Raw genomic sequence first — 27984 nt, forward strand, 5'->3', positions numbered from 1 at the left:
TGGGACACGGGAGCAACAAGAGGACGGACCCCAAATAGCCGAGGGGGGGCACAGCCTTCTGCTCGCTGCACCCCCCACACGGGTAGGGGACACGAGGCCATAGGGGACACTTGCTGCCAGCTCGGAGGCAGCATTGACTCTGAAGCATAATGATGTCGAGAGAACGAGTGATTCGGAAAGGAACAGGGTGGTCTTCCTCTGAGTGGGCTTCTTCTGAGGCAAAGCAGGAGGGCTGCCCTCCCAGGGCAGCTGTGATCTGCGGCGTAGTGGGGTCACGGCATCGCACTGCTCTCCCTGCAGACAGCATCTGAGGCGCTGCCCTGAGGCACGGCACGGCGCGGCACGGCACGGCGCGGCACGGCACGGCACGGCACGGCACGGCACGGCACGGCACGGCACGGCGGCTCCGCTGGCAGCCCGTTCCGCTGGCACCATCTAGCGAGGACGAGCGGACCGGCACTCGTCCCCAGCACCGCGGTTCGGGGCAGCGCCGAGTTGGAGCCCACCGGGCCGCAGCAGCTCTGCCGCTGTCCCCCAGCCCGGGCGGGGATGTCATCTCCCTGTGCCAGCTACCCGCGGCCGCCCAGCCCCAGCGCAGGTCAGGCTTGGGATGGGAGCTGGGGGTGTCCCGGAGCCGCTCTGTGCCTCCCTGCGGCCAGCAGCCCCATGCCCGCATCACCACCCCCAGCCCTGGTGACCCGCACCGTCCCTGCGCACATCAAGTCTCCATAAGGAAGTGCAGTGTGCCCGGGCCACCGTATGCACACCGAGGGCGACCCGCAGCCCCACTGCTAGCCCTGCTCCTGGCACGTGGGACGGCGGCACAGGACAGCGGGTGGGGGTGGCCCGGTGCCGGGGAGGAGCAGCTGGGCATGGCATGTGCCCGTGTTCACACCTCGCATCCCCGCAGGCTGCCCGGCTAATTCGGGCTCCGTGCACTGCCTTGGCTGCTGCTCAGCAACGCGGGTGGGAGGGGACGTTTTGGAGCCAGAAAGCAGCAGCCAGGGAAAGAACCGAGCGCAGACACTCATGGCTCTGCTTGGGGTCTGTCCCCCAGCTCTGCAGTGCTGGGAGCAGGGCCACATTCAGGTGAGTGGGTGCAAGAGGGACAGCAGCAGGGTGCTGTGATTGTGCCAGGGATGGGGGCAGCCAAGCGGGAGCTGACATGCTCAGCACTTTCCTGGTGCACGGGGATGGGTCCAGCAGGCACTGCGGGGCCACTGCCAGTCCTGCTCCTCCAGAGCTGCTGCAACCTGTTGGGATGTGGCTCCCATCTGACAGCCCTGCTCCCACTCAGCGTGGCACGGCACAGTGCCAAACCCCAGTTCCCTCTGTCCAGGAGATGATGCCTCTGCTCCAATGCAAACTTGGGGCTCTCCACCAGCCGCCATCCCCAGCCCAGCCCCACGCCGTGCCCCTGCAGCACTGACCTGTGGAGGTGCAGGGGCTGCAGCTCCTCTTTCTGGAAGCAGACGAAGCAGAAGGAATCCATTGCTCAGCTCTGCTGGCTGGGCAAGGGGGACAGCAGGCTGGGCAGCACCACAGCAGCGCTGGCATCTTCCTCGCCCTCAGCAGCACTGCCGGTGGGGCTCACACTCACCCAGCCAGGACCATGGTGCTGGGGAGCCTCACACCACCACACTGCGCACCGGGGCTATTCGCTCACCAGAAGAAGAGGCAGCTCTGGACCAGGCTACGACCTGCATCCTCCTCACACTGGTGCCCGACGCCGTCCTGGCACCCATCTTGCAGTTGGCACTGCTGCTCAGCAGGCATGTGCAGGGACCTGGGGCAGCATTGCTGTGGGTGAGGGTTCCAGGGGGGCAGGATGAGTCCCCGTTTCAGCCCCACCACTCTTCCGAAGCCAAAGGATGCAGCTGCCCCTCTCCGATACCCACGTGGCACCCAGGTGTTGGGCACAGCCCCGGTGCCCACAGCTCTGTCACCACAGCAGTTGTGGAGCAGGGGCTCCTGGTGAGCAGGTGCTCGGTGTGCCCATGGAGGAAAGTTGTGGCACGAGGAGCTGCGGCTGCACAGGACCGGGCTCACAGCAGAGCCGCCGCTCGCTCTGGCAGATCAGCAGCGTGTGGGTATTAATAGCTCCAGAGCCATGCGGTGAGGATGGGAATTAACTCCTCCGCTGCCACTGCCAGCCCGGCCTGGTGCCATGGGGATCACCAGCGCCGCAGCTGAGTCCTGGCAAACTCAGCACAGCAGTGCCAGGAGCCAGCCTTTAATCCAGTTGGCATCCCCAGCCCTGGGGCAGCTCCCCACGGATGGCAGGGGGAGGACAAGGGGAATTTCTCCAGCCTGGCCATCAGAACTGTCATCGCTCCCTGGGAGTTATTCAGTGCTTTGGTCTGGTGGTGGCCATCTATCCCAACCACTCCCACCCTAATGGCAAACATCGATGTGGACAGAAAGCTGCCGGCCGTGCTGAGCTGCAGGGAGCTGCTCCCAGTCAGTCAGCGTGGCTCTGAGCTCCGTCCTTGGTGAAAAGCTCCCCAGGACTGATCCCAGAGGGCAGCTGTCCCCACCCCACAGCCATCGCCGCCATCGGTGCCCCCAGGGCCGTGGGCACGGGGCCCCATATCAGCATCCTGCAGGTGCCACCAGGAGCCCCCCGCGTCCCCAAGGCCCTGGCACCCACCCAGGCATGCACTCACTCACAACAGCACGAGGGAGATGTTAAAATTTAATGCCTCAGCTAATGGGCTGAGCAGAGAGGAGAGGGAACACGGAGAGAAGCCGTCGGTCTCCCAGGGAAGGGAAGAGGAGATGGTGCCCAGCCACAGGAGCCCCTAATGGCTGCTGGAGGGGATTTGTGCTCAGGGCCTTTACCTGCTGTATTTATAGCTCACTCAGTGAGCAGATCGCTTATTGCCAAGCACTTACGACACACACGGAGTGGTTGGGCCACACAAAACTTTCCCCTGAATTTCAGTCTTGTTTTACTGTACTTATAAAAGATGGCTTAACCCTTCTCATGAAGTTGTACCAGGTGGAAGTGTCCATGTATGTATGGCATTGTACGCGTTAAGAGCTCAGTTTGTGACAAAACTGAGATGACAACAGAAACCCAGCTTGGTCTGAAGTGAGGCAGCTGCTGGATCAGCCCGGAGGCAAAACCCAACCTCTGCAAAACTGGCATAAAGCAATTAAACGCAATGAATATTTGAGCGTGCGGTTGAGCAGGCAATAAAGGGCTCCAAATGGAGCGAGAGAACAAAGATAACCGAGGCATAAACCACGCAGCAAGGGACGCTGTTCACTCATCCTCTTCCCTTGGCCTCCCAATGGAGCTGTCCTTTCTTCTTTCCTTTTTTTGGCAACAAAATTTGTTTGGTGTGTTTTCCCGACTCGGCTCGAAGGGAGAAAAATCTGACGGGCTGCGCCATTAGGAAACAGACGGAGCGCCATGGTGAACGCGGGGGGCGTGGCCAAAGAGAGCCCCGCCCCTCCCCTGTTCTTCCCGCTTCCGGCAGGGCGGGAATTGCTGGGCGTACATGCGCAGCCTCGCTGGGGAGGGGCGGGGCGCACCTCCGGGCGCGCACCTTCTCCCCCGCCCTTCTCCAAGATGGCGGACAGAGGCGCGCTGCGGCGGAGTGCGCGCGCGCAGAGCCCCGCAGCCTCGATTGCGATTGGTCGGCGGGGCCGGGAGGCCGCTTCCGGCGGGTGGGGCGGTGCGGGCGGGGCCGCAGGATGCGCCCGGTGGAGCTGCGGCCGGGCCGCCTGTAGCAGCGCTGCTCCCGGCCCCTCCCGCCGCCCGCGCCGGCCCTTCCCGGGGCTCCCCGTGCTCGGCGGCCGGGGGCGGGCCCCGGGGGCTGGGGGGAGGCGGCGGCTCCGCGGACCGCCGGGGCTGCGCGGCCATGAGGTGAGCGGAGCGCGGCGCGCAGCCCAAAGCAGCTCCGCGGGAGGGACGGCCCGCAGCCATGGTGAGTGCGGGGGGGGGGGGCTGCGGGTGCCGGCCTCGGGCGGTCGTGAGGGCCGCGGTGCCCCGAGATGAGCTGGGGGGGATGCGGCCTCGCCCGGCTCTCCTTTCCCGCTGTCCTGGGGCTGCGGGCCGCGTTCCGCCGTGCGCGGCGTTATGGATGGCAGTGCGGGGCCGCCCCTCGGCCGGGCTGTCTGCGGGCCGCGCGTGGCTTTGATTAGCGCAGTCGTGTCTTTATTTTTCCCCACGCCTTAGGCGCCCTGCTCGCTCCCGCGGTCAGCCTGTAGGGCTGGGAGCTGCCCGTCTGTCTCTGAGGGGCCGCAGCACCGTTCCAGGCACTCTCAGGGCCGTGTTAAGGAATGACGGTCGCTGTTAGGATTTTTCACTCGTCCCAGCATTGCAAGGTGTGCCCTGCTGGCAGAGGGGAGCTGCGTGCACAGACAGTGCAGTGATCAGGGAGTGGGGAGCTGCCTCCTGCCTGCCCCACCGCAGCCTTGCTGAGGGGATGTTGGTGCCAGTCTCGTTTCCAGCTCCTCTCTGCTCTGAGCTCCCTCGGGTGCTTCAGACCCAGGCTTTGCAGCCCTCTCCTTCAGGGAGTTGGGATCCTGCTCTGCAGCTGTGTATTTCTGATCTGATGTAGCAGGGACAGAACTTCTGCCCATCACTGCAACTCTTAATGGTGGCTTTGGCCAAAGCCAAGGGTGGTGTTCTGAAGGCTCTTCTCAGTGAGTACCCCATTTCAAGATGAATAAATGCTGTGGTGTGGGGTTTTGAGGATTTGTTGGACCTGTGGTGTTAGCAAGCTGCTGCTGTGCATGTGAAAAGAGGTTAGCAAGGTCTGTGCTTCAAGGGAACACCAGTAACCTCAGGTGATAGGGACTTCTTAATTTTTCCATTGCCTTCATATAGAAATATTCTTTCAGTCTGTTGAGTTACATGTTGTTTTCTTTTACCTCGAGCATTCAGTTTTTGGTTCAGTTACGAGCCAAGCAGTGGGTATGGCAGGTGAGAAGCAGCCATCGAGCTACACTGCAGAATTTACTGTTGTAACACTTCATGTGACTCCTGTGCAAGATTTTCCTTCTGTTCACTCTCCTTTGAGCCCACAGATGGGCCTCTTCTGCTGCCAGTGCACCCTCCTTCCTGGAAACAGTTGGACAAGTGTGAAGATGAGACTCTGTAAGGCACGCTGGGAACAAACACAGCATAATTAAACTGTGCTGTGAAAATCTGGACGTGGGGAGGCATAACTTGAACTGGGTTAAAACTGCAGGCTGTAAGCAGGAGGAGCAGTGATGAGTTAAAGCTTGATTAATCAAGAAGGAGTGATGAGAGCAGCAAAGTCAGCAAGAGAGCATCAAAGGTAGGAGGGGAAGCTGCAGTGACACGCAGTGTGCTCAAAAACTGTGTGTGTGTCATCAGCACACGCCAGTTCAGGGTGCTGTGCTCCACAGATCTTACACTAGCACTGAACAGCTTCTAGAGCAGACCAGAAAGCATTAGCATGTTTTCTACTCAAGTATTATATTCCTTCTAGCTGATTTAAAACAAAAAAGCTTAAAAATAAATTATGTCTGTAGAACTGTTCCTTGAATGCAGTATCTTGCAGCCAAAGCAGCTGTGCCTTTATTTCATTGCTGTTTCTTCTCCTCTTTTTCTGCTTCTGCTAGCAAAGGTGGATCATCTCCAAAGCAGTTGTGATCATTAGAGCATAGCAGTCACCAGCTAGTGTGTTCTGAGCCCTCATGGGAGGCTGCAAGTCAGGCTTTTACCTCCTAGAGAATGTCATCTTTGTTTGTCTGAGACCTGTCTCATGCCATCCACCAGAAGAATAGCTCAGGAGAAGGCAGCCCTTCCCCAGCCATACTGTTTTGCTTGATATCTGGCTTTAAAAGATGCTGTGTGAAATCAGCCGTTCTGTGAGAGAGCTGCAGGTGCACTTCTCAAATGCTGTGTTAGCTGTCAGCAGGCACTCAGCTTTCCTCTTGTCGCTGGGCCTCAGAAACGTGTGGCAGAATGGGAAGCTTCCAAGGGGAGTAGCAGCAGCGGATCCAGAAAAGCCCATGTCCCTCTTGTGCATGAAGGAAGGAGGCAGTGGGGGGTGTGTAGTTTGAATCTTTCTAGGTTTTTCACAGCAGCATTCTTACTTTTATTTTACATCCCTGTTACCATCTTCCAAATCATTTTCTTAGCAGTAAGTGCTGTCATTTTCTTATGCTTAAAGCCTCCTTTGAAGAACTGAGGATGGTTTGAGACTTCTATCTGCTAAGGAATCAGGTATGTCTGCATCATGGTGTACCTAGACAGGTTGCTGGTGATCTGTCAGTTATTCTGGCACCCTTGGTTACCAAGGAGCTTACTGTTGTGAGTGATGGAGGCAGCCCACGTCTATTATGGATGTTGGTGCAGCAGCATTGGCAGCCCTGTGGCTAGAGCAGGTCTGTGGGATCAGTGAGGTGGCTCCATGTTAGTGGGACTGCTCCTGGTGCTGCTGAATGTGGCATGGGGGGGCAGCTTCTTGCTTTTGCAGCCATTCTGCTGCTGGAGCTGCTTAAACTGTGCTTCTTGAGCTGCTGGTGCTGCCTGGAGAGCTGTGGGATGCCCTGCAGTGAGGAGTGGAGGAGAGCAGGGTAAGGCTGCACCCTGCTTGTGCCACGGGGACAGGAAGCACTGAGGTCACCTCTGCTCCCCAAGGGATGGTGCAGGCAGCGCTGGGAGCTGGAGCAGCAACAGTGGGACTCAATGGTCCTTATGGATCCTTTCCAACTCGGGATATTCTACGACAGCACCAAGCCATGGGGTGTCACAGCTTGGGTTTTCAACAGCTTTTAGGGGGACAAGCAGAAAGCACAGAGTTCAAAAAGACAAGTGAATCTTCTTAGAGCCATTCTGACTCGCAACTGAAAGAGAAACGAGAGGGTAGGAACTTGTAAGTCCCAGCCCCAGCTCTGACATCTGGCTTCCTTTTTTGACCTTCAGGTTATGCAACTTCTGCCCCTCTGTAGCGTGGTCCCCATTTTATTAAATCACTAAGTGAGAGCTACAGTGTTATGCCTGCGAACTGTTCACCCATTTCCTGGTGTTGGAGGAGGCAGCATGAGGTGATGCTGGGCCGGGTGGTACAAGCTATGCCGTTCAGCACAGCAGTCTTCATGTCCCACATTCCTATAACTGTTTTACTTACATCATGTTTCAAAGGCTGGGTAGCTGCATGCTGGTTCTACTGTCTCCAGACAGGCTAGAAGGTATGAGGGTGAAAGATTGAGCCTTAAGTTCCCTTATATTCCCTTATTCTCCCAGTTTCCCTTCCTTGGTGTTTTTGAGAGAAATGAGGTGTTGATTAGCTTTGCTTTACTAAAATGAAATGCTTAGAATGCCATTTGTGGAGGCAAAGGGTGCAGCAGGTGCCCGGTCTGTTGGGAAGGTCTATTTGTTCCAACACAAGTGTAAATATTAACAGTCTAGTAGAGAGAAAGCAATTAGTTTCCTTCTGTGTGGGTTGTCTTATTCAAGCAGAGACCTCTCCTGCAGGCAGCCCTGGGGCTCTGTCTGTGGTCAGAAGGAGGGAGGGAAGAGTGCTGCAGGAGGAGGCTGAGAATGGTTGGGGTCTCCTGTCTGAGGACACAAGAGCACCTCAGCATGGTGGAGATGTTCTGCAGGGAAGAAGGACCTTCTTTCTCTGTATTTCTGACTCCTGTTTATTTTGACTTCACCTGGAACACTTCAGATGATGTTCCTTCACCAATTCCTTAATTTTCCCCCTGGTGTTCCCTAATTTCTCTCCCATGGGGATCACGCTGAGATCTTTTTCTCGTGCCACATTTCTTTTACAGTTTTCCAGCACTTGCTCTGCACTTGTGCTCCACGTTGTCTGTTTCAGATCTCCAAGTTTGTATCTGGCTCTGCAACTATGTATTTTTAGCAGTTTGATTTGGTGTTTTATTGCAGCTTTAATTGCAGCGTGGAGACGGGTTGTCACATTTCCTTTGTCCCCTTCTTTGTGAAAGCAGTGTGATTGTCTCGTGTGCGTTCTGCCTTGGGGTGCCGAGCCAGCACTAAAGGCGAGGGGATGGGGTGTTCCCTCTAGAGAAAGGATGCTTTTTTTTTCCTAATGGGGGATGATTTGTCTGAAAATCGTGTTGCTGAAATGATTTCTTGTACGTAACAACGTTGCCAGTTCTTTTCTGCTAGACTGAAGGTGATGTCCAGCTTCTTCCACTGAGGTTTGAGTGTAGGAACTGCTCTGGGAGCTGAAACTGTGGTCTGGGAGCAGAGCAGGAGTCTGCAGGGGCAGCTGCAGGAGCAGCTCTGCCATGGTCAGGCTTGAAGGAAAGAGGAAACCAATGCAATCAGCAGCCTGAGATCTGTGCTGTGCGAGAGGAGGTAGGTGCTCAGCAGCAGGGTTTGCTGCTCACAGCCCTGAGCAGGGCTTGGTCTGCTAGTCAGCCAGCACTCAGGAGAAAGAGCTTGCTTTGCAACAGGCCCCGGTGCTGCAGGAGGCACGGGGAGAGGAGCAGGCTGCTGCTGGGAAGCAGCCCAAGGAGCTGGGGCACTGTGGTGTCAACATCTTGTTTTGTTTTGCTCTAAGCAGGCTAGATGCTTTTCCTGAACGTACTGTTCTTTGGAAACGTGAATTAAAAAAGAAACCAAGTCTTGTAGAGTTATTTCCGTGGTGTTCTCCACATCAGTTTCGTGTATGCTCTTCAATACCCAGCATGAGCTTTAAGGGTTTTTGCTGGGACTTGAGTTTGCAGTACCATGAGTTTCTCTTCCTTATAGTGTTCTTTATAGTGTCATAGAAAACAGTGTGTCTCTGCATACCATAGTAACCATGCTGGGATTTGGATTCTGCTGCTGTAGGGTGCTGGGTGAGGTGCAGTCCTTGTCCCAGGCTTCCTGTAGCCCCAGCTTTGCTTTGTTGTGCCCTGGCTTGGTGTCAGCATTTTTCACGAAGTAAGAGGGTTTCTTTCTCCCTGCAGAGCAGCTTGAGCTGCATCTGAATAGAAGGGCCATTTTCAGAAGGTGCTGAATAAGTGTTTTCTTGTGTTCACTTTCTTCTTGACATACTGGAGTACTTTCAGTTTCCAACCATGCATATGTGTGTACCCTCAGACTCCTTAAGCTGTGCCTGGACACTGCTGCAGCTCAGAGAGGTTGTCCACACATTACTGAGTTGTCTGCAGGCTCAGATACACCAGAGTTTGGATTTGCAGTTGTGGAGGCAGTAAAGTATTTGAGAAGTGTACTGGAAAATCTGTTAATTAATGCTTAATTAATGCTTCATGGGCATCTGGCTGCTGATGATACACATGCACCAGGTGTGTCCTATGACACCTCCAGTCTCCCTCTCTCTGGTTGCTGCATTTGAGTGAGTTAGGAAGAGGAATTTTTTGAACACAAACAAGCAAATATCCATCTGCAAAAGCAAGAGCAGTGCTTTGTGGGAAGACTCAGCTAAAACTTGAAGGTGCTTGTTTTAAACTGACACCATGCTTGGGTGCATCTCTTGTAAGTTCTGGAAAGCTCATCTCTGCTGTGGACCATTTGGTGAAGAAGTGTGTGGGTTTCTTTCTTAACTCTTCAGAATGTGTGATTTTTCCTCTTGGCATAGCCCACCTCCCCCCAGCGTGCTTCTGCCCAAAATACTATGGGTTTGGGTTCTTCCACCCAGTGCCATGTTAAAACTTGGGTTGTTTCAGATAAAACTCCAGTGGGATCTCAAAGTCAGTATGTTGTGTGCATTTGTTTACGGGGCCAGCACCGTGATCCTGTCTGTACGTGCTGCGTTCCTCCCTGCAGAGAAAAGGGGAAGTGGTCCGTGCCCTGCGTCTGCTGTCTCACACCTGTGACCATGGTGAGGAAGGACAGGGCTGTCCTGTGCTGCCCCTTTCAGCATGGGGACATAACAGGGAGCCCCTGGGGATGTGAAGTGGGTGGGTAGACTGTAGTGCTGCAGAATTGCAGCCCCGTGCCCTTTCGATGAGACCTTCTAGACTTTGCAGTTAGATTGCACATTCCTTTTGTGCCCTGGGAGAGAACCAGAGCACCGTGTTGGTGCTTCAGCACCCACAGCATGTGTGTGGCTGACCACACGTGGCAGGTGGGCAACCTTCTGCAGCATCCATCCAAAAGCGTTCTGTCACTTACCTTTCTGATAACACCCCTGAACAAAAGTGTCTCATCAGTGATAGCTTAAGAAATAGCAGGCAGCAGTTGAGAACTGTCTGTAAACAGCTTGTGGGTGCAGCTGGATTGCTGGATTTAACTGTCAGCCCAAAAAGCAGTTACCATGTCACCTGTGTGTACCCATCTGGGACCCCTGTGCCATGGCAGGCTGCAGTCACAATGGAGAATACCAACTGTAGTAGTCTGTGTGAGATGCTCCTATGCTTCTCAGCTGTGCATTACGTTTCTAGGAACTATTTGAGGGAATAAAGTGTTGCCAAGTCTCTTCCAGCAACTAAACCACAGTAAATCAATTAGCAAGTCATCACCATGTGACCAGCTCTGTTGACTGTGGGCTGTAAATCACAGCAGATCTAGATCTTATTTTGCTTATGCCAGGCATGATGATGATTTTATTCATTTGAGGGGATTCTGAAGGATTCTGTGGCTGTTAATTGCAGTGCTTCATGCTTGCAGAGTTGCCTTGTGTTGAGCATCCTTAATGGGCAGCAGAGTGACTGCTGAGATGAGCCCAGTGTTGATTCCTGATCAAGAACCGTCAGTTTGGAGGGGCTCTACCTCAGACACCTGAGCCTGTTAATCAAAGTTCAGCCTTAAAACCTGAACCCTGGTTAATTGAACCTGCCTGTACAAGATGATTTGAGAAATACGATCCTATCGGTATTCTAAAAGGTGTCTCATTACCTGTGTCCCTGGCAGTGTTTACAGGTAAGGTGATCTCTTTATCCTGCTCCAGAAATCAGCTGGTGTTTAAATAAAACACACTGATTCCTGAAGTGCAGACTGACATTTCTGAACTGATGAGCAATGCAGGCAGGATTCCCTAGCTCTCGTGCTGGACATCAGCTTTGTCACAGAGGGTCTGAGCACACCGCAGCACTTCTGCTGCCTCCTTTGACTGCTGTTAAACACAACGGAAATTCGTGACTTTCATGGTAGATTTTTGGCTTAAATTGCAGTGTAAGAGAAATGAGTTTGCAAAATCAGCATCTCTTCAGTGAGCTGCGGGAGTGGTGGCTCTCGAAGCAAATGAAGCAGAGGACTGCTTGCGTGCTGCGGCCAGGAGGTCTCCTGAAATGGCTCTCACGGCACGCGGAGGCTCAGCCTAGTTTCGGTTTGTGAAACCACAAAAGCATGTCTGAAAAGCAACGAGGACACTGAGAGCAAAGATGGAGCATGCTTGATATCATCAGCAGCCTGCTGCCAGGGAGCATGTCTGTGATGGGGTTGTGTTTTGCTTCCTATCTGAAGGCTCCTGGGTAAGCTTGCAGTTCTGTTAGAGACCCTTACAGTTAGCTGGGAGCAATGAGGTGCAGCACTGCACTGCTTGGAGCTGTACAGCTCTGCCTCAGTGCAGCATGTGTTCATCCTTTCTGGAGCATGTGTTGGGTGTCATACAGCTCTGTTTCTTATGTACTTCGCAGTACTGATTTTGTTGCTACTGAACTTCACTGCACAAAGTGGCCCTAAGCTGCTCTGAGGTTCACTAGAGCAGTGCTGGTGCTTTGCTGGCAGCAACAGAAGGGAGGCTGCACTGAGCCATGCAGGCATGAAATGAGCCAGCACCTTCTGAGGCCATCACTGCTGATGGGGGAGTTTCTGTTAAGTTGGGAGGGACTCTGAAAGACACCCTGGTAATTGGTAAAGCTGATGAGTGAGTCGTTGTGTTAGGACATGTGCTTTATGTGTGTAATTAAGTTGTCCTTTACTGTGTGCTTCAAAATGATCTGCAGTGTTGTAAACAGTATGTATGGAAGAAAGTACATCAACAGAGTGCTATATCTGTGTATGACTGTTGGTTTGTGTCTGCATGTATGACTGTGACAGCAACCCCACAAAAGTGGGTGCAGAAGGTTCCCAAGCTTAGCGTGGGAATGGGACAACGTCATTTAGAGGCAGCAAAGACAGGGAATGAATGAATTCAGTTCTACCAGCAGTCACCATTACAGCTCTACCCACTGGCTTACTGGTGGCACAACAGGAGTTCCTGCAATTGACATCTTAGCAAGCAGAGGGGAAAAAAAAACCCAAAAACCTTTGTACAGGAGGTTGCCGTCATTCTGTCTCAGTGATATCCATTTCCAAATGCATTAAAAAAACAACAACACAAAACCTCTTGGTGTTGTCATCAGCTGCAGTGCTGTATTTAGAGCATCGTTTGTATGATCGATTCTGCTGAGCTGTTAATAGCAGCCATCAAGAGGTGAACCACGTGGGCTTTTATGTCCGAGCATTAGGGAAGAGCTTTCCTCTAACAGAAATGATTGCTTTCTTTTCTAAAAGCATTCATTTATGAATGTGCAGGGATGGTCTGGCATGGCTCTGACCACCAGAGCTTGTGGTTGGGGCTGTCTGGAGCACGTGGCTTTCCTGCTTTGCAGATGCGATCTTTAGAGAATAGAAAATGAAGCTGGAGGTGGTGGGGGAAGGAAAATGTGCCCTGAATGGAAGGTCTGGAGAAAACTTACATAGCTTTAAGCTGTTACAGCTTTTATAAGCACTTTTGTATTTCCCAGAATACTTGGATGCTTTTGTGAGTGGGGGAACGTCTTTGGTTTGATGTTGAACTAAAATTAGTGGTGCATTTTCTGCTCAAATAAACATGCAGTGTCTTAAATTGCAATGCCAACCCAATTCCTAAGTCTGGCAACAGCTCTTATTAATGTGACCCCAAATGTTTTTTCATAGCTATTGCTGTCCTGTGTATTTTCTCCCACTTGCTGCCCGGAGCTGTGTGAGCTCTTATCTTTCTGTGGGCTGAGCCCAGGCCTGGTACAGAGCATCAGCTTCTTCAGAGTCTGGTGCAGTGATTTGGACTCTGAGCATCCCAAAATGCCATAGGTAGGCATTTATTAATGCTGTTTTCCTGAACAGAAGTCACCTAAAGAGCCACTTAAGTGACTCTTACCTCTTCAAACAGTAGGTATCCAGAGGTGCTGGGCCTTAAGTTGCACAAAGGGGAGGTTCAGGTTGGGCGTTTGGAGCAGTGAGAAGAGCTGTTTCTTCTCAGAAGGAGCAGTGATGCACTGCACTGCTGCTCAGGGAGTGATGGGGCTGCTGTCCTTGGAGGCATTGCAGAACTGTGGGGATGTGGCACTGAGGGAGGTGCTCATTGTGGTCATTGGGCACAGTGGGGTGGGTTGGGGTCAGACCTGGTGATCTGAGAGGTCTCAGGATTTTTGATTCTAAGATTTCTGGAGTTCTTCATCCAGGAAATCCATCTTTGAATGTGCAATTACTGGGTATTCAGGTAATTGCTGTTCAGAGGGGAAGCTGTGTGCTCACCTGTGAGTCTTGCTTGTCTGATTGTATGGGACCAGTATTAAAGGTTGGAGCTCAGAGATAAATGCTGTGAGTAAACAACTACACACCTCTGTCTTGGTAATTTATTGAATTGCCCTTATCAGACTTATCAGGACACAACTGGGGGTGGTCAGGGCGTAGCTCCGCAGTGGCCTGGGTTCTGGAGCTCCCACCCTGGTTGCTGGCAGCCACGCTGGCTCAGATGGGCAATTCCAAGATTGGCAGGTCTGACCCAAACATCCAGGTACACTTGTTTTGTGTCACCCAACCACGCTGTGGCTGATGGCACAGTCTCAAGCTGTGGGATTTTCTGGACTTAAGGAATCCCAAGCAGCGGGGCAGCTGGATGGTGCCACATGGCATCCGACCTTGACTGCTTTTAATGAGTTGAGAAGTGTGAGCACTGCAGGCTCTGATTGCCTGTGGGGCTGGAACATCCCCTGATGTGTCTGTGTGCTGCCTGGGGTGGGGACAGCCACTCCTCTCCTGAACCCTGCGATACCTTCCTGCCCTGTTCCTCCAACGCGGAGGGAGCACTGAGTCCTCGAGTAGAAGCTGCCTGCGTGTTAATGTGAGTGATAATACTGGAGATATCACAGCGGGGTTCAGCAAAGGTCCTGCAAGCACTTCTGTGCTTGTTATGGCCTCAGTGGATAATTCCTGTGGGATATCAGTGGTAGGTACAGTAACTTCCCTCTGCAGTCTGCAGCAGCGTGTCCTTGCATCCTTGCACCCAGTTATCGTGGCATTGCTTGCCACTTTCCTAAAGTGCCAGCCTTGTTCTCAGCTCCCCTCCTCCTCCTGTCACTTAGGGTATTGCAGTGGTTAAAGGCTGTGTTTCTGGGTGCAGGGACAGCCATCTTCCACATCTCTGAGCTGAGGTTGTTGGGAATCAGTGGGGGATGCACCAGATGTGTGCAACTTCCAAAAGCAGAAATAAATCTTCATAGGATCACCAAGGTTGGAAAAGACCAACATCATCCTGTCCAACCATCCACCTACCACGAATATTTCTCCACTAAACTACATCCCTTAGTACAACATCTAAACATCACTCGAGCACCTCCAGGGGTGGTGACTGCGGCAGCTCCCTGAGCAGCCTGTTCCTGACCACTCTTTCAGAGAAGAAATTTTCTCTTACACCCAACCTGAACGTCCCCTAGTGCAACTTCAGGCTGTTCCTTCTTGTCCTATAGCTATGTGTATGGGAGAAAAGGCCGACCCCCCTCCCCACAACCTCTTTTCAGGGAGTTGTAGAGAGCCATGAGTATCCTTCATAAAGGAGGATTGACTTTCTCATCCCAAACCCTTCAAGTCCTGTCATCTTTATGCAAGGAGCAAGTGCTTCTTGTTGAACTGAGCAATCCAGATGGATGGAGCAGTGGGATGGGGAGAGCAGTGCTCCTGGTGGGGGAGCCTGACTGCAACGAGTCCATGGGATCCATGGGAGCCAGGCGTGGGGAGTCCTTAATGGGTGTTGTGCAGCTGAAGCTAGCAGTGAGACTTCTTGTTGAAGGGCAAAGGAGTGAACTTCAGGGATTTATGGCAGCGCTGAAACTCTCTCTGAACCTTATTCCTAATCAGTAGGTTAGGAAGGAATTTGCAACAGCATGAAACTTCCAGGAGAGAAACACACACAAGTGGCAGCTTGGCTGTATCCTGGTGTCTTGAAAGCGATTCCAGCGGAGTTCTTCAAATGCAGCTTTCACCACAACATTGCTGCTCTCTGGGTGGTGGGGCTGTTGGATGGGGAGGGCACTTCAGGGGGTGGCTGCGTGCACGTGAATGGAGGCAGTAGCAGTGGGTTTTCTCTCCCTTAAGCTGACAAAGTGGCTTTGATTCAGTTGTAGGCTATTTTAAGCCAGTTGCTCTCTAGCAGAATGTTTTGTTCTATTTTTTGCTGGAGAAGTCCTTTCTTTCTAGAGCACATACTTTACAGGGGGAGGGAGGAGAGTGGGAAGGGGGGAGAAGGAGAAAAGTGGCTGAAATTCCCTTTCTCTACTGAGCCATTGAAGATGCTGTGAGTGGTGGGAGTGAGCAGCAGTGGTGTTCCTGTGGGCTGTCCTGCTTGCTACACTCTTCACAACTTGTCCCCTTCCAGCCATGGGTTTGGTTTGGTTTAGTTTTATTTTTAGAGGCAGAATTTTCAAGTTTTGTTCCCTGGTTTGCACTGTTTCTATGCAGAAGGAAGTTGGGCCCTGAATCTTGCTGCATTTGTTATTGATAGCATGAATTGAAAATGCAAGAGGAAGAGGAATAGCACAGCTATGGCACAGATGTGCTGTTTCCTAAGGCCATCTGTTATTGGGTTCTCTTGGAAGTGCAGTTCAGGCAGAGGCCTTCCTCAGTGCTGGGGTATTACCAGAATAAAATCTCAGCTCTAGCGAGTCACAAAACTGCCATAACCTCACAATTGCTGTGTACAGGTCCTGTCCTCATCAGACTTGCCCATACTGAGCTATAGCTGAATATTTCCAATAGTAAAATCTAAATTTGGGTGTTGGGGGCATTGTTCTTTAGTCAAACCTCTGAATGCTTGTGTATCCCTTCTCTAAGTGCTGGAAATGCTTTCATCTCTTGAACTGCTGCTGCCACAGCCCCCTTGGTGCTGCAGATGTGCCCTTCCAGCCATCAGCTGGAAGCATCTGGACTTGAATGTGTTGTTTTTGTGAGAATCACAAAACAATGTGACACAGCTGAGCTGCCCTGTGGCTACTGACCACCCCAGGGGCAAGGAGGAACATTCTCCCACTGCTGCCATTGCTTCATGCAGCTGAGCAGGTGATCCCTTGGTGAAGGGAGTGTGACAAACCTTGTTGCTGCTGGGTGCTGTGGGCAGTTGGAATGCTGCACTGTTTTGTCCTTTGCCTGAAGGATGCTGACCTCCAAGTGCTGTCTCTTAAGAAATCATCTACACTGGATGCCCCGAGTGCAATTCACAGGGGAAATTTGCATTAACTCCTTCCTCTTGGTGTTGTTTGCAGGCATCTGAAGAGGCCTCGCTCCGGGCTTTGGAGAGTTTGATGACGGAGTTCTTCCACAATTGCACAACAAATGAGCGGAAGCGAGAGATAGGTGAGTGCCTGCCCCTTCCAAGGGCCAGTCCCTCTGCATTGTGCTGCCTGCAGACCTCAGCAGAGGTCACTTGGTGCTTTTATTAAACAAACGTGGCAGGGAAAAGTGCTCTTTCTGGTTCAGGGCCTGTCCTGGTTGTGTGAATTGAAGTAAGGACTCACACGATGGGTAACTGACATCAGTAACTGCTCCTGTGAGCATGCAGCTGTAGGTTCTTTTTGTCTTGCGGGAGCTTGGGAAGAGGAGGGACGTTTGTTTTTTTTCTACCTGCACAATGTTAGGCAGCGTGACTTGGAAAATGCTCACCTTCTGCCTAGAGGTGAAATGTGAACTTAAGGAGCTGTCCTGCCCCTGGGAGAAAAAGCAGAAGAGTGCCCTAATTAATGTGAAATGACACGGGGGAGTAAATAGTGAGGTTTCATTTTGGGTAGTGCTATTATACGTGGTGTTCTGAAAACCAGTGGAGATTGTACTGGTGTTCTGAAACATGCCCTTGCTACTGTGCCTAGTGGGCACCAATAGGTCGTTTTGCTTTTCTTCTCTAACTTCTGTAACTTCAGTGCAAGCGTATGATCAATGTGAAAGATTTATTCCACAAATCTCAATGAGTAAAGAATAAGCGACCAACCAGATGTTCTTCTATTGAGATCACCTGTAGTGCTGGAATGGATCTCCATCACGCCTTTTCATTTACATCAGATACCATTGCTGTATTCCTTTTGGTATCTCCCTGCTCTCTCAGTCTAGCTGCAGGGAGGGAACCCACTGTGAGGGCTGAAACGTGGCCAGCCTGTTGCACAGCCCTTGCAGCTTCTCCTTCCTGCTGCATTTGTTGTGCAGTTGCCTGACCTGAGATGCCCACCAAACCTTTCATCAGAGGTGCAGAGCTTCTGGTGCTGCCTTACAGCAAGCTGATGTCTCCTGAAGCACTTGAATTTAAACCTATTTTTTTTATTGTTTGCTTTACAACTTGCCTCAATATTCAGCACTTAGCCCGGTGAAGTACTTCTGTCATTTCAGAATACTGTTTGACATATAACCATTTTCTTTTCGTTAAAGCTTGCTCTTAGATTATTTTCAAAGCTTTTGGGTGTGATGCCCCCTGCCCTGGTTGTTTGAGTCACCTTGAATATGGTTGTTGTTTTTTTTTCCATGCTCAGAAATACACATTGTTATGACTCTGTTTACAGTTAGAGAATTTTAATGCATTTTCTGCTTTTATTTTTTTCAGAGGAGCTTTTAAATAATTTTGCCCAGCAGATAGGAGCCTGGAGGTTCTGCCTCTATTTCCTGTCAAGCACAAGGAATGACTACGTGATGATGTACAGTCTGACTGTGTTTGAGGTAAGAGGCATGCTGCTGCCCGTGCAGTGCATCTTCTTTCTCTGATGCAGTTGTATCTGACAATCGATTTTATTTGAAAATGTTTCTCTAAAAAGGCAGCCTTAATGAGGACAGTGATACAGCTTCTTTTATTGCCCTCTCCTAAAGAAGTTATTTAATGGCAGGAGGAGAATACAGATCTTTGTACATAAATTGAAGAATTAACTTCCTGGCATCTCTAAGTACAAAGTACCTGCAGTTTCAGAGGCTGCTCGAGTTTTCTGCACCGTGCTTTTAAGAGTTATTGCTTTAATACTCTCTTTATGGTCAGAAATGTGTGTGGTTACCTCCTACTAGCTGCTGCAAGCTGCAGTGCTAAGGGGGGAGACCAAATTGCTTTTATCTTTGAAATCTCTTTTTCTGACAGGCTCTTTTTTGAGTTACATCCCACAAGCTTGTGTGAGCTCTAGAGGGAAGGTCACTCTTAGAAGATCATGTCCCACATTTTACCTATTTATAAAAGAGATCAAAGTTGTGGTTAAAAGCTTGAGTACTGGTTCATATAGCTACTGGAAGAAACAAAGTATTCTGTGCAAGCTTTGTCCTATCAGCTCATTTCTCAGTGAGCAGTGCAGTGTCTTTCCCTGCTGGTGGTCTCAGGTTTGGTTGTGGTCAGCTGGGTCTTTCTTTTCTGTGTGTCTCTGCACTGTGTTCTGGGCTGGATTGCAGTCTGAGCCTTGCTCCAGGCTCATGGAGTGTTAATGCTCTCTGCAGTGGGCTGCAGTGCAAACAACTCTGTTCTTAGAAGTCACTTTGACAGATTGTTGTCTGTGTTGTTGTTGACTTCTTAATGTAAAAGGCCCCATTTACCTGGGGCTACAAAGGGAAGGGAGTGAAGAATATCTACAGATGGAATCTGCCTGGCCCTTAAACATCCAGAGACCCCTTCTCAGAAAGGAGTAATTATGGCAGAAGTGATTCGGAATGGATGTTACACAGGAACAATAATTAAACTGATTTTCAAGAAGAGGAAAACATGTCTGGTTACTCAGACTCTGGGCAGAGGGAGCAAGTAATATTGGGGAAAAAAGAATTCTGTCCAGAACAAAGAAATCACTGTGCAAGTGTGAAGTGAGGGAAGCAATCTTCAGCTGAGCTGAGAGATTAGGATCTCTCAACAGAGAAGGTGGAATTGCTGACATTATCTGCTGTAGCACTGTGTCTTTGGCTGTTCCTCTGCAGGCCTGCAGCTTTACTACTGTGAATTTGAGGATGGATATTAATGCTGAAGCATCTGCTGGTACTGTGGGTGCTTCAGAAGTTGTTGTGGTCTTTCAGTGGGCAACTGCCATTTGATTGGGCTGTGGTCGGTTTCTAAGCAATGCTTCTGGATCCTCTTCAGGGAAACAGAAAGAAAACAAAAAGCCTTTTAACCTTTCTGAGGCACTTTGTGTGTCTATGAGCCATCAGTATGTATATATATACATCCATCTCTGCACACTGAATTGGTGCCTCAGTACTGTACCTCGGATCCGCTCTGACCACTAGCACAGCTTTCCATTTCCTACAGAAGCACTGCACAGTGTTCCTTGCTGTTGCATATTCCCAGCTATGTGCCTGCAAACAGCTACAGATAGTGCCCCTGTATCAGGTCTCCTGCACAAGCTATCCCTAGAGGCAAAGCTGCTAATGCTCCAGAATCCCTAAATGGGATTGTAGCGTGGTAGGGAACCAATTTGTGACTCTTATAGATTTTGTCTGCTTTTTTTTCGTAGACTAAAAGCTCTTAGTTTAAGTGATGTCCTGTCACTGCAGAATCGCTGTTTGAGAGGCGACCTTCCAGCTGAGCTCCAGGAGACCTCTGGAGCCTCAGAGCCATTGAGAGCCAAACTTACTTCCCTTCTGTGTTGTTATTCTGCCTCACACAGGGCTATTTTCCCCTTTTAGAAGGGGAAGTGTAGCTGTCCAGGGTTAAAAGCTAGAGGCAAGCAGCCAGCTCTGCTTGACCCAAAGCTGCTTAACATGGTGTCGTGCCACATGCCATCAGGTAGTAGAAGTCATCTTTGGTGAATATGTGATGTTGGAAGGGTTCTGCGAGTCTGACAGTGCTGTAGCAGTTGTGGAACTTCATTTTTTTTTTTTTAGAGCTTGTTCCTGTACACTGCATGGCTTGTAAGAGGGCCTGGGCTCAATGAGTTTTAATCTGCATCTTGAGCATTGCTGTTTGCTGTTGCCCAAGGACCCCATTACATGGCTGAGCTTATTCAGAGATAGTGGAGCGGGGTCTGACCTCTGAAGCTGCAATTGTTCTGCCTGGCTTAGTTCTCACACACTCATCCTTGGGCTGATGGAGATACCAGAGTTAGGACTACTGAGTAATTGTAGGATCTGAAATGGTAACTTCACCTAGAAAGCCTGGCTCAGAGCTTATAACAAGAGAAGTACCTTCTCTTTTAACCTGCTGATGTCTCCTTGGTCTGCCCATGGCAACGAAGAAGCTTGAACTACGTCATGTGCAGATGCTTAATTTTTTAACTGGCCATGCATGATTGGTGAAAGGCATGGATAGATCTGAAAGCTGTGGCCTTCCCCCCCCACCCCCCACGCATTGTGGCAGGCAGCAGTGAGCCTGAGGTATGAGATGCAGCAGTGCTGAGCGGTGCCCTGTCCCTGCACTGAGTTCCTGAGGTCTCTCCATGAGTACACCTTGCTGGCTTTCACAGTAAGCTTTGTAGCTATACCTTAGGCTGTAGGGGTCAGTTTTTCCCAGTTTTTTTTTTAAGAAAGCAGTAAGTTATGCCTAAAAAGCTGCTGATAATATATATATTAAGATGCTTTTTTTTCAGGCGCTATACCTGGCATCGTTAAGGTTATCCTATTCAAACACCAAAATGTTTATTTTCAGTGAAGTATGTCATGCCAGCTTGTTTAAGATAGACACACTGGGGAACTGTGTTTCTTTTCCAGAACCTAATCAATAAGATGTGGCTTGGGGTCCCATCTCAAGACAAAATGGAGATCCGCAGCTGCCTGCCCAAGCTCCTGTTAGCTCAGCACAAAACTCTGCCTTACTTCATCAGGAACAAACTCTGCAAAGTCATCGTGGATATTGGCCGACAAGACTGGCCAATGTTCTACCATGACTTTTTCACTAACATCTTGCAGGTAAGAAGTTTCTAAAGATACTTTTGCCATCTAATTCTAGTAGCTCAGCTTATCCTGAGAAGCTTTGGCATCTCATTGTGTGAAGTCATCAGCTGAATGCTGCTGGGATGTTTGAGGTCTCTTCTGGAAAACTGGAAGGTGTATTTGAAGGCTGTTGAGATGCTGCCCTTCGTTTGAATGTTGCTTGCTCGAAATGCAACATCTTCAGGTGAAGCCTGGGCTTGACATAGGTTCATTGCTGCAAACCTCCTCTTTAGGCTGAGTACTTTGTTTCTAGTTCTCCCAAAAGCATTCATAATTGACTTAGAGTGTGACTGGAAGCTGAAGTGCTTCTCAGCCTTTTTCTGCTGACATAATTGCATCATTTGAATGCAGCTATGCCCACAGACAAGCCACAAGGCAATTATTGAAGTAAATCAGCATCCCTAAGTGTCAAGAGTTTTTGGTAAGACAAATGGATCTAGAATGTTTTCTTGCAACTGGAGTAATCTCTTCTGAAATAGCTCTCTATAACCAGGTATCAGTTTTTCCATCCTTATTGTGGACTGAGCTTCTGAGGGAAGTGTCCCCATAAATAAGTGTCTGTAGCAGAAACCTTCAAAATATGTTCAGATAAATTGGAAGAGAAACAAAAGCACCTCAACTTCAAGACCCCAGAAAAGCAGAAGCAAAACACTGCTCCTGTGCTGGAGTTGCACAGCAGTCTGATCTCCAGTTTGTCTTTGGAGATGATTTAAAGTGATTATTTGGTTCTTGAGCAGCAAACTGATATCACAGTGCACTAGTTTCTAAAAGCTTTGTTGAGCTGTTAGGGGAAAAGCAAAGAAGACTTAGTCTGTTGTACTATTGTTATGCAGAACCAGTTATTCTAGTGCTGCTACTTCAGTAATGATAAGTTTTATATTTCCTAAGTGTCTGTGCATGGTACTGCAAAATGTCCTCGTACTGTCAGAAAATACGAAGAGAAAAGCTGTTAAGTCATCTTGTAACTTGCTAACAAGCTGTAAATTTAACTTACTTTAGAATCAGGATCATTCTTGTTAGGAAAGCTCTCGGATCACCAGATCCGACCCAACCCACCCTACAGTGCCCACTGCCCACATCCTTCAGTGCCACATCCCCACAGTTCTGGGACGCCTCCAGGGATGGTGACACCCCCATCTCCCTGGGCAGCACTGCCAATGTCCCACCACTCTTTCTGATTCACTGCTTGCTACCAGCTCCTGTACCATAATGCTTCCTTTCTGGAGGCCAAAGTCACGTGCATCCAGATGAAGAGCTTGTAGGTGGCCTTTTTCCCCCAGCCTATTTCACCAAAATATGCAGTCTGATCAGTTGTTAGGCCAGCTTGTCTCTAGCTTGATGGGCTGGTGAGCTGGAGCCAGCCTGTACTGTTTAATTTTTGTCTTCAAGGATTATTTGCAGTAATGGCGATAGACTTTAGATTTATTTTCCTCTTAGTGGGAACAGTGCATATCTCAGTTTCAGTGTTTCTAGTTGAGAGGACAGGGGTGTCTTTCAGCTGAGAATAAAACTTTGTCCCACTTGAATGTGTCTTTAACATCCCAGTAGCTAATGAGGGCAGAAATCCTTGCTTTCTCTGCTCCTATTCCTGTGCATTCTGTACATGGCTACTGCAGTTCTGAGAAGTGATTATGTCAGCAGAAGGCAGTAAATGGGAGGAGCAAACTTATTGGTAAACATGCTGGAACAGAGAATGTGTGCAATGGCATGTTGAAAGCTCTGGTGTAACCTCAGAGATTCCCATGGTGCTTGAACTGTTACAACATCATAGGTTAATGTCTCTGGAAGCTGAATCCTTGCAGCACTGCAGACTGTGAGCTGATAATCCTCAGTCCTGGAACAGCTGTGAGCTGCAGGCAGGATTGCTCATCTCCTCTTTGTGATCTGAGACTTTCAGAATGATTTCACATTGTTTTCATGCCTTTTCCTCTCAGTTGATTCAGTCGCCTGTGACCACTCCTCTGGGACTGATCATGTTGAAAACAACCTCAGAAGAACTGGCATGTCCACGTGAGGATCTGAGTGTAGCCCGCAAGGAAGAGCTGCGTAAGCTGCTGCTGGACCAGGTGCAAACTGTACTTGGGCTCCTCACAGGTACGAGCTGGTGTGCTTGCAGCTCTGAAACAACCATCTTCTTTCCCCACCTTTGTGGTGCTGGCAAGCTTGCATGTTCTTAGAGCAGTGAAGCAAAGTGTGGGTGATGTAGTGACTGCTGATGCTGCCAAGCCCTTTGCGTTTGGGTCCCACAGCTATGTGTGTCCTTCTCTTTATGAAGAGAGATTAAGATTGTGTTCTCTTAGTGACCCTGAAACATGTACTGAATGCTCGTACATGCAGTGCTCCTTGTAAAAGCCCTTGAGATGTGTTTGAGCAAAGCAGTTTTGATATCTTGTTGATGTCTTTTTAACAATCTGTTCTAAAAAAATCTCTCTTTGGCCAGGTATTTTGGAGAGCATCTGGGACAAACACAGTGTTACTGCTGCCACTCCACCACCATCCCCAACTTCAGGAGAAAGTGGTAAGGACAGCTAAAGCTGAGTATCTTCAAGCTTCTATGTGCTTTATCTTGCAATACCAGGTATAGGTTCCTTCCTTTACTGTCCTATTCCTGTAGCTGTTCTTAGGCCAACAAATTCCAGGTCAGAACAGCTGGCTTCAGCTGAAGAAGCCATTTCCACTGCAAGGGATGTCCTACTTGGAAATGCCACCTCATTTGGCAGCACTGTTATCCTCAGATGACAATAAGCTTTCTGAAGTGTCAGTTCAAAATGTTGTAGCATCACCAAGTTGGCACTGCTCTATGTGAATTTCAGCTCTAAACACATCAAAAGGCAAAGTGGAGCAACACTGAGTCTTAATTCAAAAGAAAAGTGACAGGACTTTGTACATCTTTATTGACAGAGTCTATTTTCTCCCAATTCCTGTTAGTGTTTAGCAGGGCTGTAAGTCTGTACTCGTTTACGTACGTGTTAATTATCTTTGAAAAGGAGAATGTGTTTCTATGTCCTTGGAGCACACTTCATTTATCCTATGAGGACAACTCAGAGGCTCTCCCCAGGTGTAAGGACACTGTTGATTTGAACCATTTTTTGTGATGCTCAGTGTGATGTTGTTCTGTTACGTTCATCTCACCTAGGAATTGTCCAGCAGCATTGTGGTCCCTCTGTTCCATCTCACAGTACAATGCAGATCATGCAGTGAAATCAGTATTTTGTTTAAACACTCGGACCTCAGATCTGCCTGCTTATATCAGGGAAAAAGAAGCCTTTTGGCTCTGGGGTCCAAGTTGGATTGTACACAGTGAGACCCAGCGGGGTCTGTTACTTTCTCTACATTAATGCCAATTTGTGGTGTGTCAGTCATTTTTTGTTGCTTTTTCCTAGCTTAGATAAGGACACCTTCTTGTACCTTTGGCATTCTGGTGAAGTTACAGGTGTCCTGAGCAGCAAAAGAAGCTTCAGAAATCCCTATCAATGTTTAATGTCTTCTGTCAGAGCCAGAATCTCTTTAGGAACTTGGAATATCTATTCCTTCTTTTTTGCATCGGGAAATAGAGTGCAGTGTTTGCCATGAGTCCTGTATAGCTTTAGAACAGCACTTAAAACCTACACTAAACTCATTTCTCACGCCACTCAAAGGGACTCTGAAGTGTGCTATGTTGAGGAACATTTGAGTTATGGAATCATATAGAAAGATTGATATAGAATTGACTCAGCAGTGACCTCTCAGCCTCCCAGTGTTGTCTTTGAATGATTTATATCTCTTTACTTGAGTCCCTTCCTTAGGCATATTTGGTCACGTGTGCTAAACAGATGAGTAGCACAAGCACTTGTTGCTGCTTCTGCAGAATTAGAGTGATCCCAGCTCCCTTTCCCAACAGCTTTTCCCTCATGTGTGAATGCTGTTCTTCCAGTAAATAGATGACCTGTTTGCAAAGATACAAAATGTACCTTAACATCCGTTGGACTCTGAGCTTCAGTGATTTAACTGGATGCAAAACATTTGGACCAACTGCTCTTATTTCCAGGGCCCTGATTCACAGACTGTGATGATGCTCTGACAGCTGGGAATCTTTGGTTCTTGTATTTTGTGGGAAGGTGCTTCAGAAGGAGCATGTTTGCTTCTGTGAGCAGAATGCAATGAGTTGCAGCATAACTGCAGCTGTAACACTGTGCTGGGGCTGTTCTGATATGAAGACCACATGTGGGGTAGTACAGCTGAGGTGGGGTGATGCCTTACAGTTCTGGAGTAGAAGAGAAGAAGATATAAGGCACGACAGGGAGTTATCAACTTCATGATGCAGAACATCTGTCTTAATGAAGTATGGAGACTTGGGAGTCTGTTCATCGTGCATGCTTTTGAGTACTTGGAAAATAGCTCGGTAAATCACACCCGCAGCGTTCGTGCTGCTCCTGTGTTGGGTCTTCTCACTTTCAGAAAAAGTTACTTTGGCTTTTTGATGGGATAACTTTCAATTTCATAATGTAGCAAACACCTGCGGACTTCTAAAGGTGAAGAGATGGTTTGTACTCAAGGAAGAGAAGTTTCAGATCAGCAGCAGTCACACAGAGCACTGCTGGGTGGAGCTGGGCTTTGCCCACATCTCCCCTAGCAGGTGCAGTTCTGGTCCTCTGTATCGAGGAGGGTAGAAAAGAGACAAAAGCTTTGTGGAACAGCAGCAAAGATACTGAGTGGCTTCTAAGTGAAAAAAAAGTACAATCCCAAATTCATAATGAGGAGCTGTGGCAGAACGCTGTTATTTGAGTGAAAGGGGAGGTGGTGGATGGAAACTTTTTCCCCCTTTTGGATAGAGGAAGTAGGAAACGCAGTTTGCAGTCGATGTGTCCCAAGGAAAAGCTGTCTTCATCCTACACACAGTTAAGCTCTGTTGCAAAGGGATGTTGCATGTATGAAGTGCACCTGGCCTCAGCTGCAGACCGGACAAATCCCTGGAAGAAAATCCTCCAACTGCACACAATTCCTTGAACCCCACACTGGGCTCAGGGAGCCTTTGCACGGCAGTGGTCAGAGGCTGAGGAGTGTCACGTGCTCTTGCCATGTGCTGCTGGTCACTGAGAAGAGGTGCTGTGCTGGTCAGGGTTTGGGTCTCAGCACCTCTGCTCTTACATAACCCACAAGCTGTCACATGCAAGCAGAAGCAGCTCTGTCAAGCTTTGATTACAATATGGACCTCCTGGAGAATTTATGCAAGCTTACATCAAGGATGCTCAAGCTCTTGAGGGGAATAAATAAAGTGGGTAACAAATCCCTGAAATGCACATCGTAGTGCTGTGGCTTTATTTAGCAAAATGCTGCATGTCCTTAGTAAAGCTAAAGGGCCAGTATGGAGCTTGTTGGAAGTAGTTCCCCAGCAGTCCCTCTGATCTGACGTGTGGGATCTGTACAAAGCTCCAGAACATTCTAGAATAAAAAAAAATAGCTCCTTTCAGATAGATCTGTGTGCTGACCTGCTGCGTGCCAGAGGCTCTGGTGGCTGTTGGGTTATGGCTGGGGCTTGCAGTTGCAGCACTGCCTTGATCTGTAACGTGCTTTTCCTCCAGGTGACCTGCTGAGCAGCCTGTTACAGAGTCCCAGCGCAGCCAAATTATTGAACCAGCCAATCCCCATCCTTGACACAGACAGTGAATACATCTGCTCCCTGGCGCTCGAGTGCCTGGCCCACCTCTTCAGCTGGATCCCTCTGTCCACCAGCATCACCCCCTCGCTCCTCACCACCATCTTCCACTTTGCCCGCTTTGGCTGTGACACCCGTGCCAGGAAGATGTCCTCGGTCAATGGCAGCAGCCAGAACACGGGGCTGGGGGCGGAGCGGGGCCGCCTGGGCGTCTTGGCCATGTCCTGCATCAACGAACTGATGTCCAAGAACTGCGTGCCTATGGAGTTTGAGGAGTATTTGTTACGGATGTTCCAGCAGACTTTCTACCTCCTGCAGAAGATTACTAAGGAGAATAACGCCCATACGGTGAAGAGCCGTCTGGAGGAACTGGATGAAAGGTAAGAGAAACCAAGCAGCTGTGCTAGGGCCTCTTGCTTTCTTAAAGGACGGACTGTATTGATTTGAGGTCATGCATGGTGTGTCTGATCGCCTTTTTTTCAGAGTTCTCTGCTGGTGCTGAGAAGCAGAAAGGTAGGTGCCCACAGGTAAGGTTCTGCTCAGGGGCTCAGTTTGCCAAGTGGCTGTGGTGGCACAGGTTTGTGTTCTTTCCTGTCCTCTTCCTCCTCTTTCCCCGTTCGTTGCTGTTTGACTGCAGGTCTGAGGTGGCACAAGAGCTGACCCTGCCCTTCATTCAGTTGTAACAGAGCAACAGAAGAGGCACAGTGAGGTAAAGGCACTGCAGCATTCCCTTCCCTGGTCGGTATCTGCCTTCTCTGTCTTAAACCCAAGCATACAAAGAGTGGGTAGTTGTTCTGCAAGTCTTGATTTTTGAAAGGAAGAATTCATGCTCTTCGAGATGTGACAGCTTCTGATTACTCTTACTTTTTTTTCTGTTTTTAAACACCACTGGAAGGCAGCTCAGGGAGCTCCGCTCCCAGCAACAAGTGCCTAGAGGCAGTGGGGGAAGCAGCAGCAGCTCAGGAGCTGCGTGTTCTTGTTGCTTTCCAGAAATTCATTGCCATGCTGGTTGCCTTCAACAGCCTGGCTCTTTCATATCAGGTATTCTTGCTTGTAGGAGAAGTGAGATTTGTCTCACTGTTGTGTTGACAGTGTGCTGCAGCGGGGTGGGGTGGCTCAGGTGCTGCCTTTCAGTGCCAGCAGTGGGGAGATGGGCAGAGCTGGTGCTGATTGTTGGCAGTGTGCTCAGTACCTGGCTGTGGATGTGTGATGGTGGAAATGCAGTAGGAAGGGTTTTGAGCTAATTGAGTTTTCATTCAATACCTACTCAGAAGTAGAAGTGCATTTGGAAATAAACTGTGTCTTTTGAAGAGCTGACTTGCTCTTTTCTACCACAAAGCTC

General features: G+C 49.7%; 1 protein-coding gene across 2 annotated transcripts in view; it reads left to right on the plus strand.

The window, feature by feature from the left end:
• The first annotated feature begins 3858 nt into the window (after window positions 1–3858).
• The window catches only part of XPO6 (exportin 6), a 45804-nt gene continuing 21678 nt past the window's right edge, over window positions 3859–27984 (plus strand). For both annotated transcript variants that reach the window (XM_065732455.1, XM_065732456.1), the window contains exons 1-7: window positions 3859–3935; window positions 16405–16495; window positions 17727–17839; window positions 20786–20983; window positions 22942–23101; window positions 23448–23525; window positions 26569–27022. In XM_065732455.1, coding sequence (XP_065588527.1) covers window positions 3933–3935; window positions 16405–16495; window positions 17727–17839; window positions 20786–20983; window positions 22942–23101; window positions 23448–23525; window positions 26569–27022 — 1097 coding nt within the window. In that variant the 5' untranslated portion in view covers window positions 3859–3932. The remainder of the gene's footprint in view (window positions 3936–16404; window positions 16496–17726; window positions 17840–20785; window positions 20984–22941; window positions 23102–23447; window positions 23526–26568; window positions 27023–27984) is intronic.

Source organism: Cyrtonyx montezumae, unplaced genomic scaffold (assembly GCF_038088225.1).
Source record: "Cyrtonyx montezumae isolate F1298 unplaced genomic scaffold, pur_monq_1.0 scaffold_16, whole genome shotgun sequence".
NCBI classification, from domain to species: Eukaryota; Metazoa; Chordata; class Aves; order Galliformes; family Odontophoridae; genus Cyrtonyx; species Cyrtonyx montezumae.